Source organism: Oncorhynchus nerka, linkage group LG18 (assembly GCF_034236695.1).
Source record: "Oncorhynchus nerka isolate Pitt River linkage group LG18, Oner_Uvic_2.0, whole genome shotgun sequence".
Lineage (NCBI taxonomy): Eukaryota > Metazoa > Chordata > Actinopteri > Salmoniformes > Salmonidae > Oncorhynchus > Oncorhynchus nerka.
This window is the reverse complement of record NC_088413.1, coordinates 71,277,900-71,293,415: the sequence shown is the minus strand read 5'-3', so window position 1 is coordinate 71,293,415 and position 15,516 is coordinate 71,277,900. Positions and strand designations below refer to the sequence as shown.

Genomic DNA, 15,516 nt, shown 5'->3' with positions numbered 1-15,516 from the left:
CGGTAATGTGGGGAAAGGGTCTGGATGGAACCAAAGCAAAGAAAGTAAAAGTTAAGGAATCCCCTCTCCTACCTTGCCTGCCTTCCCACTTCTAACCTAACCTTTAGCACCACCTGGCGCGCTAGCCAAAATAGGGGATGGCCGCCCAGGTCTTACCTAGTGTGCATAAACAGATGCAGGAAAGGAAGACCCAGAGGTACCTCTGCTTCAGAGGATACATGTATTGAGTTAACTGCACCTCAGATTACAGCCCAAATAAGTTCTTCACAGAGTTCAAGTTACAGACACATCTCAATATCAACTTTTCAGAAGAGACTATGAATCAGGCCTTCATGGTCGAATTGCTGCAAAGAAACCACTACTAAAGGACACCAATAACAAGAAGATACTTGCTAGAGCCAAGAAACAAAAGCAATGAACATTAGATCTGTGGAAATCTGTCCTTTGGTCTGATGAGTCCAAATTTGAGATATTTGGTTCCAACCGCTGTGTCTTTGTGAGACACAATGAACTGATGATCTCCCCATGTGTGGTTTCCACCGTGAAGCATGGAGGAGGAGGCGTGATGGTGTGGTGGTGCTTTGCTGGTGATACTGTCAGTGATTTATTTAGAATTTAGAATTCAAGGCACACTTGAACACTTTCAACAAGTGCTCAGCATATGCGGGAACTCTTTAAGACTGTTGGAAAACCATTCCTCATAAAGCTGGTTGAGAGAATACCAAGAGTGTGCAAAGCTGTCATCAAGGCAAAGGGTGGCTGCTTTGAAGAATCTGAAATGTAAAATATATTTGGATATGTTTAACCCTTTTTTAGTTACTACATGATTCCATATGTGTTATTACGTAGTTTTAATGTCTTCACTACTATTCTACTATGTAGAAATGAGTAAAAATAAAGAAAAACCCTTGAATGAGTTGGTGTTTCCAAACTTTTGACTGGTACTGTAGATGTTCACTTAAATCCTCTCATAAGCCCTCGGAAAGTCATGCATTTGCAGATTTCATGCATAGATTCTGTTGAGTGACTGGCTAAATTCAGGGATGGAGTGACATTGAGGTGAGGGTATTCAAACAGTGAATATCTCATGGAAATAATAACTTCACTTTATGAAATGAAAATGCAAGAGAACGTCTCAAAGGATTAAACATATTTGATCATTCAAGTGGTTGTTGCTCCTCATAACATACATTTTTATTTTTTTATTTTACCTTTATTTTACTAGGCAAGTCAGTGAAGAACAAATTCGGCCTAGGAACAGTGGGTTAACTGCCTGTTCAGGGGCAGAACGACAGATTTGTACCTTGTCAGCTCGGGGATTCAAACTTTCGGTTACTAGTCCAACGCTCTAACCACTAGGCTACCCTGCCGCCCCAAAAGCCCTGCCACAACAAAAGCTTTAGGGCTTTTTGTGATTCACGTTTCAAACATTCCAGACCATTAGGGACGAGTACATTTCATTCCCACATTATGAAGTGACATTTAACTGATACATTATTCAAAGCTGTTCAATCATATTAACGGTATGTGACAAAATAGTTTGTCCAAACCTAGGCCATAATGATTCCATTGTTGAGTCTTGCCTTACACGTATATGATAATGAGATGCGAAATATTGACTTGCCATTTAGTCTATATGATAAGAATTGTTCTCATACAGGTCTTTATTCAGCTGTTCTGATATGTTTGACTATACTTTTAGTTTGTCAGGAAGCGATATGGGAGGCCTTCCGTATCTTCTTGGACAGGGTTCCTAACTCCGAGGAGTACAAACACTGGACCTACGCATGCCAGCATGGCTCTCTCTGTCTGGATGAGGTGGCCAGGAACTTCAGTAGTACCCAGGAACACATTGACATGGTGGCCAGAGTGAGTACTAAAACCTTCATGCATTCCCATGCATCATAGTAACAAGAGTAACATTGAGGGATAATAACTGTGATGGAGATATGTTATTCTATATTTAAAATGTGGGTGTCGGTTTGTTTTTTAGAGAGTTGCTGAACAGGAGAAGATCCAGAAAGAAAGGTAGGTAGGTAGAGAAAAGGTTGGAGAAATGTGAGATGTTATTTAGAGATATCACAAAAAGTAGGCCATACAATGTTTAATTCAAACTAATGCTCAACACCCTTCCGGCATGAATTTTCAACTGACTACCTTTTTTTATCAATTGTATTCTAATGTAATATGGTGTTTGAAAACAAAATAGATGTTAAAAACATTTAAAATCAATGTTTCATACCCCATTGTTATTTTAGATTTCACTACAAAGTTCTAAAATGCTAGCAATCTCCAGAGACTAGACAAGCTTCTCTAAACATTTGTTCAGAAAGGTTTAAATTTTAGTAGTAAAAAGTAATCATAACCAAAAAAACTCATTGTTGCGGCAAGGATAATTATTGTTATTTTATTGTGTTATTTTTATTTATATAGTTTTATTTGTAATTTTTTTTTTCAAAATATTTTTTAACTTAAAAACAAAACTCAACATTGTTGGTTTAGGGTTTGTAAGTAAGTATTTCACGGTAAGGTCTATCTATACTTGTTGCATTTGGCGCAAGTGACAAATAAAATTTGATTTGATTTAATTGGTAGAAGGCAAAAACAGGTAAACTCAAATAACCCTCCTCAGCTCTCTAAACTGCCTGGAGCCTGTACATCTGGTGGCCTGAGTTGACATACAACTCTGACCTGACCCACCTTCTCTGTACATCTCAGCCCAAACAACTTGGGTGACAGGATTATCATGGTAGGATTCTAGACCAAGGCCTAGAGAGCAAGAAACCCCCTTTTGACCTTTTGTACATTTCAGTTTGATTGTAAATGTTGTAAAACATCTATTCTTGATTTCCAGTGGTGAAGTACCAACAGCTGGAGGAACTGAGATTGAGAAATGTAAGTACTCCACATTCATCCATACAGTGTGTTAAATGTAATAATAAAACATTCTGGAATTAATGCACAATGCTTTCTTTGTAGGCTCGAAAACTCCATCAGAACTGTTTAGCATTCCGAATGAAGCAGGGGACGTAAGTTAAATCATATTTTCTGAGAGCTACCTTGCCTTGGCTTTATAGTCTTCAATGAAAGCTGATGGTTTCAATGATGGCCGTTGAAAATTACATTGCTGCTTTTGTTTTCCACAGATAACAGAGATTCCAAACATTGTACCAGATGAGGCGGTTATTGAGGAGCAGATAGTGGAGTTCAGTGTCACCATAGCTGACCCTGGCTACAGTGAACTTCTTCAGAGAGACCCTGCAGCTCCCCAGTACCATGACATCACACGCAATCTCCACGATACGGTGAGGCGAACAGGGAGGAAATGTTCTTGAAAAGTCTTAAGTACGAACAAGTACATAAGCCTTTATTGCAGAGATGGGTTTAGTGAACTACACAATGACTAAACTTGACTGAGGCCTGTTGACTCATTTTAGCTCCCAGAGCCAATGCCTAGGCTTTAACTCAATGGGCTAACATAGGTATTGAGTCCCCCAGATGACTCAGGTTTGAAACCTGGTGTGATAAATTACTAAGACATTCACACATGTAAGAATTTGACTCTAAAGGATTATTTTCTTATTTTTTAAATCACATTCTTAAGGTAATACTTTTTTTTATTGAAGAACTGATTGTTGGCCACATAATTAGGTATGCCTTGTGTGGGACAATCCTTAAGAAGCCTCATTGCATATTGATTTTCATAGGCACAGAGGAAAACGTGAGCAATGATTTGAGATAATCACAAGCTCCTTCAGCAAAAACAGTATCGAAAGGATTGCAAATGAATTTTGCAGGCACACAACATTTGTGAATGACTATTTATGCCTTTTCCTAGTCTAGAATCTCTAATATGAACCTTTAATTAACTAGGCGAGTCAGTTGAGAACAAATTCTTATTTACAATGACGGCCTACCCCAGCCAAGCTCTAACCCGGACGACGCTGGGCAAATTGTGCGCCGACCTATGGGACTCCCAATCATGGCCGGTTTTGATACAGCCTGGAACAAAACCAGGGTCTGTAGTGACGCCTCTAGCACTGAGTGTCTTAGACCACTGCACCACTCGGGAGCCCAAAATGAGCTTGTGAGCAAATGGGCTTGTGATTTTTAAGAAGCTTAGGGTAAATCAAGCAGTGTATTGGGCAACATCAAAAGACTGAGTTGGATTTGTAACTCCAGAAAGATAAAGTGTGTAAGTAAAGCTCATGAATGATTCCTAAAGAAAATGCAAGTCTGTTGACGGCACATAGATGATCCTACAGTGAGAGAGCCATAATATAATGAAAGTTATTTTTCTGTATTGGATATATCTTTTCCATTCGTGTGATGTTATTTTGCTTACAATGATTATTGCCCCAGAGAGAACGCTGCATGAATCGAAGAAAGATGTGTTACCTAAACATAACCATAAAATGTATTTTCTCCACAGATGGTTCACGTTTTTGACAAACTTCCTGGGTATAAAGATCTTCGTGTTTTGGGATTTCGGTTGGTTGAATTTAGGTAGGTTGTTCAAGGAACTGTGAAAGTACTAACAAGTCAGCCAAATCTTTCATTCCATTGAACAGGCTCCTCCATTAGACATACACACTCTCTGCGCAGAGTAATGCTGTCTCATTAGCAAAGGAATAATAAAACAGTGTTCCATTAGTCAGAGGTCCCTCAAACTTTGGCATTTGCTATATTTGCTAAAATGCTTAGATAATAAAAGCTGTCAGAAATACATACTATTTCCCTAATATAAGCTCTGCTTTGTTGACAGATCTGATGATGTGTCAGTCCGCTATGCTGTGGTGTTTGAGACGAATGGAGAAGACCATGACACAGAATCTAAAACCACTCTAGAACCAGGCACAGAGACAGTTATTTACACAAACGGGCACAGACTGAAGGATCTGGTTTCCAAGGCCTTGAGCGAAGAGACATCCCTGCCTGTGGACATACAAACACTCAGTTTTGAACCTGGTAAGCTTCATTTAAAGCTCAGGTCAACTGGGATATAATCTTTGAAGAAACGCTAACTTTTATGTTTTCCCTTCAGATCCCACTGTTTCTCTACGCAATGAGTTGGAAGCGACTACCTTGGAGACCTTGCTAGAGGAGGTTGTTGGGCACACTGAAGGTTTCTTACCAACTGTTGCTGTCGGAGAGGAATTTCTTAAAGATTTTACAGACACACCCGAGGAACTCACTGTTGTGCCTTTAGGTGACTCAGTTACTGTTCTCCTCACTGAGGCTACCACTGCCTCCCCTGCCATTGAAGTAACTCCCAATTCTCCCCAAGAGGAACTTAGTGAGAGTCCTCCCTCAGAAGAAGTAGAGTTGCCTCCAGTGGCGGCTACAGATGAGATGCTTGAGGCAGAGGCTACAGATGAGATGCTTGAGGTAGATGCTACAGAGGAGATGCTTGAGATAGAGGAACCTGCAGTGGATGTTACAGAGGAGACGACTGAGGTAGAGGAGCCTGCAGTGGATGTTACAGAGGAGACGACTGAGGTAGAGGCTACAGAGGAGACGATTGAGGTAGAGGAGCCTGCAGTGGATGTTACAGAGGAGACGACTGAGGTAGAGGAGCCTGCAGTGGATGTTACAGAGGAGACGACTGAGGTAGAGGAGCCTGCAGTGGATGTTACAGAGGAGACAACTGAGGTAGAGGAGCATGCAGTGGATGTTACAGAGGAGACGATTGAGGTAGAGGAGCCTGCAGTGGATGTTACAGAGGAGACGACTGAGGTAGAGGAGCCTGCAGTGGATGTTACAGAGGAGACGACTGAGGTAGAGGAGCCTGCAGTGGATGTTACAGAGGAGACGACTGAGGTAGAGGAGCCTGCAGTGGATGTTACAGAGGAGACGACTGAGGTAGAGGAGCCTGCAGTGGATGTTACAGAGGAGACGACTGAGGTAGAGGAGCCTGCAGTGGATGTTACAGAGGAGACGACTGAGGTAGAGGAGCCTGCAGTGGATGTTACAGAGGAGACGATTGAGGTAGAGGAGCCTGCAGTGGATGTTACAGAGGAGACGACTGAGGTAGAGGAGCCTGCAGTGGATGTTACAGAGGAGACGATTGAGGTAGAGGCAACAGAGAGGACGCTTGACGTAGAGGAGACTACAGTGGATGTTACAGAGGAGACGACTGAGGTAGAGGCTACAGAGAGGACGCTTGATGTAGAGGAGCCTGCAGTGGATGTTACAGAGGAGACGATTGAGGTAGAGGCTACAGAGAGGACGCTTGATGTAGAGGAGACTGCAGTGGATGTTACAGAGGAGACGTTTAAAGTAGAGGAGCCTCCAGTGGATGTTACACAGGAGACAATTGAGGTAGAGGAGCCTGCTGTGGATGTTACAGAGGAGACGATTGCAGTAGAGGAGCCGCTGGATATTACAGAGGAGACGATTGAGGTAAAGGCTAAAGAGGGGACTCTTGACGTAGAGGAGCCTGCAGTGGATGTTAAAGAAGAGACATCTGAGGTAGAGGCTACAGAGGGGACACTTGATGTAGAGGAGTCTGCAGTGGATTCTACAGAGAAGACGATTGAGGTAGAGCAGTCTCTAGTGGATGCTACAGAGCAGACGATTGATATAGAGAACACTGTGGATGCGACAGAGGACTACCTTTGGGTTTGGCCACCAGTTACAAGAACGGCTGTTACAGAACAGCCTACCACCAAAATGATTACTCTCTTCCCCCCCGAGGAAGATGCTGAGGAGACCCTCCCAACTGTTGAACCAAAGGAAGATGAAGGTAATGTTCTGCTTATAAACCAAGTGGCAAAATTTATGGAAGCATTTTTTGATTTCAATTTCAATCTTTTTGATTGAAATGGATTTGTATGTCATTTTCTGATATTTTTTATTTTATTTAAAAAGGACCCACAACTACTGAGGCGACTTTAGAGAAGCAACCAGACGGAGACAATCAAATGATCACCACTACAGCATCTCTACACGTAGAACCTACATCCATCGAAACATTCACCACTGTTACACAATCACCAAACATGCCTTTATCTGAGGATGATGTCATCCAAGCAGAACCTGAGGAAGTCCCCTCAGCAAATTTTCCCCCTGGACCTTCAGAAGGATGGGACACTCTCCAAGATGAGGAACCACTTGAGACGGACGTGGATATCTCTAATGACTCGGACATACAGGAGGATGTGGAAAAGGTAGAGGACGGTACAGAAGCCGCCAATACGCTGGACGAGTTTGGCAGTGGATTAGAAGGCCCATTTGAGTCCACCGCACCCCCAGCACTCACACACATGAACACTCCTTTAATGGCCAGTACTGGAAAAGCCAAAGAAATGGTGGTGTTCTTTAGTTTGCGAGTCACTAACATGATGTTTTCAGAGGACCTGTTCAACAAAAGCTCTCCCGAGTACAGGTCATTGGAGAATACCTTTCTTCAGCTGGTAGGTAAACACATATTTGTGCTCGATATTATCTCTCTGCATGCCTTGTTGTCATACCTGTATTTTTAGCTGCAAGCTCTTGTTTCAAACTGTTTGATAAGCTAATTGTGCATTAAGCAATGGTTAGATGTTTGAAGTGAAGTGAACATTTAAGTAGCCCCAAGTGAGTAGGGGCTATTTTTGAAACTAGACAAGTGATGATGTAAGCCTGATTACATTAATTAATGAATGAATGAATGAATTAAACCATACTGGTGCTATACGTTAACAGCCAAGTACATTGGGGTAGAGTTCTCAGAGTTCATCAGAAGACCTGTCCATATAAAAAACTGGCTACATTTTGTTTTACTTAGAACCAGTTCTCTGAGCCCAGAGACTCGCCAAATCCTGGAGCCAGTAAATCTGGGACTGGGAGACAGAGGACGTTAGCTTCAATACCGGTATTTCCATATTGGAACTATTTCTTTCATGTCTCAGAGAGAGCATGGCCTATTTATTTTCTAAATGTTCTGTACATATCTCAAACATGTATTAGAATCTATCTTAGAATTTGCTTTCATTGACTAACATTTGCCTGTGAGTAGCACTTGACAAAAATTAACATCTCTACAACCACTGACTCATTTGTCAACGGTGTTTGGCTAAATGATACATAGAGTACCAGTCAAAAGTTTGGAAACACTAACTCATTCAAGGGTTTTTCTTTATATTTATTATTTTCTACATTGTAGAATAACAGTGAAGACATCAAAACTATAAAATAACACTTATGGAATCATGTAGTAACCAAACAAGCGTTAAACAAATCTATATATAGCGACCCTTTGCCTTGATGACAACTATGCAAAGTCTTGGCATTTTCTCAACCAGCTTCATGAGCTAGTCACCTGGAATGCATTTCAATAAACAGGTGGGTCTTGTTAAATATTAATTTGTGGAATGTCTTTCCTTCTTAATGCGTTTGAGACAATCAGTTGTGTTGTGACAAGGTAGGGGTGGTATACAGAAGATAGCCTTAGTTGGTAAAAGACCAAGTCCATATTACGGCAAGAACAGCTCAAATAAGTTAAGAGAAACGACAGACCATTATAACGACATGAAGGTCAGTCAATGTGGAAAATGTCAAGAACTTTGAAAGTTTCTTCAAGTGCAGTTGAAAAAACCATCAAGCGCTATGATGAAATTAGCTATCAGCTATGATGAAACTAGCTATCATGAGGACAGCCACAGGAAAAGAGGACCCAGAATTACATTAGAGTTAACTGCACCTCATATTGCAGACCAAATAAATGCTTCACAGAGTTCAAGTAACAGACACATCAAACAGCAACTGTTCAGAGGAGACTGCGTGAATCAGGACTTTATGGTCGAGTTGCTGCAAAGAAACCACTACTCAAGGACACCAATAATAAGAAGAGACTTGCTATAGTCAAGAAACCCAAGCAATGGACATTAGACCTGTGGAAATCCAAATGTGAGATTTTTGGTTACAACCGCCGTGTCTTTGTGAGACGCAGAGTAGGTGAACGGATGATCTCCGCATGTGTGGTTCCCACCATAAAGCATGGAGGAGGAGGTATGATGGTGATTTGCTAGTGACACTGTCTGTCATTTATTAAGAATTAAAGGCACACTTAACCAGTATGGCTACCACAGCATTCTGCAGCGATACGCCATCCCATCTGGTTTGCGCTTTCTGGGACTATCATTTGTTTATCAACAGGACAATGACCCAGTACACATGTCTTCACTATTATTCTACAATGTAGAAAATAGTAAAAATAAAGATAAACCCTTGAATGAGTAGGTGTGTCCAAACATTTGACTGGTACTGTACCTGCAGTTTCTGAAATGTACTTTTAGTAATCAATGTAACGATATAATGATTTCTTTCATGTCTGTTCGTCTGAGTCTTTCAACAATTTTTTTGTTCTATGTTGTTGGTTTTGTCTAAGACAGTGACATTTGCCTTAATTCTGTGCATTCGGCTCAAGTTTTGGTTTATCTGGGTCTCATATGGTGATAAGAGCTAATGGCAATGAGGTTTGTTCATAATAAACCACGTCTACGGATGTGTATAGAATTTGTAAGTCTGTCCACCAAGATTTGCCAAAGTTTAATAAGGTGAAGAAAGCTAAGAATGGCTGTTTCAGGTATGAAATGGTGTATAGGTATACAGTGCATTTGTAAAGTTTTCAGACCCCTTGACTTTTTACACATTTTGTTACGTTACAGCCTTATTCTAAAATGCATTTAAAAAATCACTCATCAATCTACACACAATACCACATAATGACAAAGCAAAAACAGTTTTTAGAATTTTTTGCAAATGTATAAAAAAAAATTGGAAATATTACATTTACATAAGTATTCAGACCCTTTACTCAGTACTTTATTGAAGCACCTTTGGCAGCGATAAAGCCTCAAGTCTTCTTGGGTATGACGTTGCAAGCTTGACACACCTGTATTTGGGGAGTTTCTCCCATTATTTTCTGAAGATTCTCTCAGGTTGGATAGGGAGCATCGCTGCAGAGCTATTTTCAAGTCTCTTCAGAGATGTTTGATTGGGTTCAAGTCCGCACTCTGGCTGGGCCATTCAAGGACATTCAGAGATTAGTCCAGAAGCCACTCCTGCGTTGTCTTGGCTGTTTGCTTAAGGTCGTTGTCTTGTTGGAAGGTTAACCTTCTCCCCAGTCGGAGGCCCTGTGCCCTCTAGAAACGGATTTTCATCAAGGATCTCTCTGTACTTTGCTTTGTTCATCTTTCTCTCGATACTGACTAGTCTCCCAGTCCCTGCAGCTGAAAAACATCCCCCAAAACATCCCCACAGCATGATGCTGCCACAACCATGGTTCACCGTTGGGATGGTGCTAGGTTTCCTAGTACCATTCTGGCCAAATAGTTTAATCTTGTTTCTCATTGTCTGAAAGTACTTTAGGTGCATTTTGGTAAACTCCAAGCAGGCTGTCATGTGTTTTTTACTGAGGCGTGGCTTCCGTCTGGCCACTCTACCATAAAGGCCTGATTGGTAGAATGCTGCAGAGATGGTTGTCCTTCTGGAAGTTTCTCCCATCTCCACAGAGAAACTCTAGAGCTCTGTCAGAGTGACCATCAGAGTGACCATCGGGTTCTTAGTCACCTCTGACCAAGGCCCTTCTCCCCCAATTGCTCAGTTTGGCCACCCGTTTCTAGAGCGCACAGGGCCTCCGACTGGGGAGAAGGTTAACCTGCCAAACGGGGGGAGAAGGGCCTTGGTCAGGGAGGTGACCAAGAACCCGATGGTCACTCTGACAGAGCTCTAGAGTTCTAGGAAGAGTCTTGGTGGTTCCAAACTTATTCAATTTAAGAATGATGGAGGCCACTGTGTTCTTGGGGACCTTCAAAGCTGCAGACATTTTTGTTGTTGTTGAATTTTTACCCCCTTCTTCTCCCCAATTTCGTGGTATCCAATTGTTAGTAGCTACTATCTTGTCTCATCGCTACAACTCCCGTACGGGCTCGGGAGAGACAAAGGTTGAAAGTCATGCGTCCTCCAATACACAACCCAACCAAGCCGCACTGCTTCTTAACACAGCGCGCATCCAACCCGGAAGCCAGCCGCACCAATGTGTCGGAGGAAACACTGTGCACCTGGCAACCTTGGCTGGCGCACACTGCACCCGGCCCGCCACAGGAGTCGCTGGTGCGCGATGAGACAAGGACATCCCTACCGGCCAAGCCCTCCCTAACCCAGAAGACGCTATGCCAATTGTGCGTTGCCCCATGGACCTCCCGGTCACGGCCGTCTTACGACAGAGCCTGGGCACGAACCCAGAGTCTCTGGTGGTGCCACTGTGCCACCTGGGAGGCCCACTGCAGACGTTTTTTAGTAAAACTTCCCTAGATCTGTGCCTCTACATAATCCTGTCTCGGAGCTCTACGGACAATTCCTTCGACCTCATGGATTGTTTTTTGTTCTGACATGCAATGTCAACTGTTCGACCTTATATGGACAGGTGTGCGTCTTTCCAAATCATGTCCAATCAATTTAATTTACCACAGATGGATTCCAATCCATTGTAGAAACATCTCAAGGATGATCAATGGAAACAGGACCTGATCACAATTTTGAGTCTCATTGCAAAGGGTCTGAATACTTATGTAAATAAGCTATTTCTGTCCTTTATTTGTAATACATTTGCAAACATTTCTAAAAACCTGTTTTTGCTATTATGGAGTATTGTCTGTAGACTGATGAGGAAAAGAACATTATTTTATACATTTTAGAATAAGGCTGTAACATAACAAAACGTGGAAAAAGTCAAGAGGTCTGAATACTTTCCGATTGCCCTGTATGTCCATATGGGTGGCATTATGTCCATATGGGCGGCATTATGTCCATATGGGCGGCAGTATGTCCATATGGGCGGCAGTATGTCCATACGGGCGGCAGTATGTCCATACGGGCGGCAGTATGTCCATATGGGCGGCAGTATGTCCATATGGGTGGCATTATGTCCATATGGGCGGCAGTATGTCCATATGGGTGGCATTATGTCCATATGGGTGGCATTATGTCCATACGGGTGGCATTATGTCCATACGGGTAGCAGTATGTCCATACGGGTGGCATTATGTCCATACGGGTGGCATTATGTCCATACGGGTGGCATTACGTCCATACGGGTGGCATTATGTCCATACGGGTGGCATTATGTCCATACGGGTGGCATTATGTCCATACGGGTGGCATTATGTCCATACGGGTGGCATTATGTCCATACGGGTAGCAGTATGTCCATATGGGTGGCATTATGTCCATATGGTAGCATTATGTCCATATGGGTGGCATTGTGTCCATATGGTAGCATTATGTCCATATGGGTGGCATTATGTCCATACGGGTAGCAGTATGTCCATATGGGTGGCATTATGTCCATATGGTAGCATTATGTCCATATGGGTGGCATTATGTCCATATGGTAGCATTATGTCCATATGGGTGGCAGTATGTCCATATGGGTGGCATTATGTCCATATGGTAGCATTATGTCCATATGGGCAGCAGTGTGTGCTCTCTTATCACTTACGCAAGAAGACGAGAGATAAGATGTTGTTATCAATATCCAGGTTTAAGTCTTTAAAAACAACAGTGAGACTATTATTTACATCCATTGTTTGTTTTTTTAGGAACATCCAACTATTGTGGACAGCTTAGAAATGTGCTTGGAATCATTTTGATCTTGTGCTCTGTAGCCTTTTGTTCTCAATATGCATCACAATGTTTGTATTAAATTCTGACTAGTGTGCATGCTTGCTTTAGCTTGCTACATATATTTGAAAGAGGCATTGTGGTAAAGGAATGTTTGGTAATTTTGGGTAAGCCACATTAAAATATTATTTTCATATGTTGGCTACTTATGTGTCCGCGTGTGTGAGTAGGACTGTAGAAGTGGATAAACTGAATAAGTTGTTGATATTGCTAAAGCAGGAAAGTCTTTTGTACAGTTGTGGGGTGAGACTCGCTAAACTCCCTCATTGCTAATTGTATGTGGACAGCCCCGGGTTGGTCTGAATCATAGAACCCAATAGACTACTATAGACAATGTTACCTTCAGGGGGTTTATCACTGAGTAAGAGCCTTTAGGTAATGCTGGTTAGCACACGCACCACACACATTTTACAAGAGTATTTTTTAGTGGTCTCAATCAGCCTAGTTCAACATAAGTCAATTGTGTTTTTGTGTGCACGAATATACGGTTGAAGTCAGAAGTTTACATACACCTTAGGCAAATGCATTTAACTCAGTTTTTCACAATTTCTGACATTTAATCCTAGTAAAAATTATTTGTTTTAGGTCACCACTTTACTTTAAGAATGTGACATGTCGGAATAATAGTAGAGAAAATGATTTAGTTCAGCTTCTATTTCTTTCATCACATTCCAAGTGGGTCAGAAGTTTACATACACTCAATTAGTATTTGGTAGCATTGTCTTTAAAATATTTAAATTGGGTCAAACGTTTTGGGTAGCCTTCCACAAGCTTTCCACAATAAGTTGGGTGTATTTTGGCCCATTCCTCCTGACAGAGCTGGTGTAACTGAGTCAGGTTTGTCGACCTCCTTGCTCGCACACACATTTTCAGTTCTGCCCACACATTTTCTATAGGATTAAGGTCAGGGCTTTGTGATGTCCACTGTAATACCTTGACTTTGTTGTCCTTAAGCCATTTTGCCACAACTTTGGAAGTATGCTTGGGGTCATTGTCCATTTGGAAGACCCATTTGCGACCAAGCTTTAACTTCCTGACTGATGTCTTGAAATGTTGCTTCAATATATCCACATCATTTTCCTGCCTCATGATAACATCTATTTTGTGAAGTGCACCAGTCCCTCCTGCAGCAAAGCACCCCCACAACATGATGCTGCCACCCCTGTGCTTCACAGTGTTCTTCGGCTTGCAAGCCTCCCCCTTTTTCCTCCAAACATAATGATGGTCATTATGGCCAAACAGTTCTATTTTTGTTTAATCAAATCAGAGACATTTCTCCAAAAAGTACGATCTTTGTCCCCATGTGCAGTTGCAAACCGTAGTCTGGATTTTTTATGGCGGTTTTGGAGCAGTGTCTTCTTCCTTGCTGAGCTGCCTTTCAGGTTATATCCGTACAGGACTCGTTTTACTGTGGATATAGATACTTTAGTACCTGTTTCCTCCAGCATCTTTACAAGGTCCTTTGCTGTTGTTCTGGGATTGATTTGCACTTTTCACACCAAAGTACGTCCATCTCTTGGAGACAGAAAGTGTCTCCTTCCTGAACGGTATGACGGCTGCATGGTCCCATGGTGGTTTATACTTGTGTACTATTGTTTATACAGATGAACATGGTACCTTCAGGCATTTGGAAATTGCTCCCAAGGACTAACCAGACTTGTTCTGAGGCTGATTTCTTTTGATTTTCCCATGTTGTCAAGCATAGAGGCACTGAGTTTGAAGGTAGGCCTTGAAATGCATCCTCAAGTACACCTCCAATTGACACAAATTATGTCAAATAGCCTATCAGAAGCTTCTAAAGCAAATATTTTTCTGGAATTTTCCAAGCTGTTTAAAGACAGTCAACTTAGTGTATGTAAACTTCTGACCCACTGGAATTGTGATACAGTGAATTATAAGTGAAATAGTCTGTCTGTGAACAATTGTTGGAAAAATGACTTGTGTCATGCACAAAGTAGATGTCCTAACCGACCTGCCAAAACTATAGTTTGTTAACAAGACATTTGTGGAGTGGTTGAAAAACGAGTTTTAATGACTCCAACCTAAGTGTATGTAAACTTCCGACTTCAACTGTACATGTACAGTATGAGATTTCAGGTACGTCTTTACAGGATATAGGCAGGATTACAGCTAATAGCATGGGTGATACAATCAGTTCAAGAGCACAAGAGAGAACAAGCTTTCCTCCCAATACAAATAGGTCGTAAGGAATTGGTACGTCATCACATTGTTTACGTTCAGCATTACCATTGCTATTTGGGACAGCCCTGCCTCCTCAAGTACAAACCATAATCACTTAAGTCCAACGAAGATAAACACTGCTTTCTTTTAGATATCTGCATTCATACCAATTGCAATTGCAGCTAATGTTATGAATCTCGTCCAACTTGCCCTACATCCGACGTCTATATTTGGTTTTAAGGCTTAGCTTGAGTTTGGTAGTGGGAAATGTTCTTGAATTCCACAGAAGTGCCTTAACTTTGTGTTATGTAACGTCCTCGGGCTTTAACATGGGATGGATATCAATACAAATTGGATTGCCTGCTCTTACTAACAGGGATCCAGACACTGCAGAGTAGAACGGAAGCGAGAGTACTGGAGGGCAGAAATCTACTGGTGCAGTCTTGAAATGGAACATGTTATTTATGTAAGATTTACTTGATATTGTGATATAAAATACATAAAAACATAAGTCAGCTCATACTAATTCAAATCAAACCAAATCCAATTGTATTGGTCCTATACACATGATTAGCAGATGTTATTGCGGGTGTAGCGAAATTCACAGCACAAAAGTTTGGAATACTATAGAACAAACTTGTGTCAGAATCACTTTCTACTATGCAGTTA

At 41.7% G+C, this 15,516-nt stretch overlaps 1 protein-coding gene across 1 annotated transcript in view; it reads left to right on the top strand.

Annotated features, from left to right (window-relative positions):
• The window catches only part of LOC115146400 (interphotoreceptor matrix proteoglycan 1-like), a 38,195-nt gene that overhangs the window by 14,652 nt on the left and 8,027 nt on the right, over positions 1 to 15,516 (top strand). The window contains exons 3-12 of the mRNA XM_065003364.1: positions 1,703 to 1,869; positions 1,994 to 2,028; positions 2,813 to 2,895; positions 2,980 to 3,029; positions 3,147 to 3,305; positions 4,433 to 4,506; positions 4,766 to 4,968; positions 5,045 to 6,745; positions 6,871 to 7,415; positions 7,769 to 7,855. Of these exons, the coding sequence (XP_064859436.1) occupies positions 1,703 to 1,869; positions 1,994 to 2,028; positions 2,813 to 2,895; positions 2,980 to 3,029; positions 3,147 to 3,305; positions 4,433 to 4,506; positions 4,766 to 4,968; positions 5,045 to 6,745; positions 6,871 to 7,415; positions 7,769 to 7,855 (3,104 nt within the window). The remainder of the gene's footprint in view (positions 1 to 1,702; positions 1,870 to 1,993; positions 2,029 to 2,812; positions 2,896 to 2,979; positions 3,030 to 3,146; positions 3,306 to 4,432; positions 4,507 to 4,765; positions 4,969 to 5,044; positions 6,746 to 6,870; positions 7,416 to 7,768; positions 7,856 to 15,516) is intronic.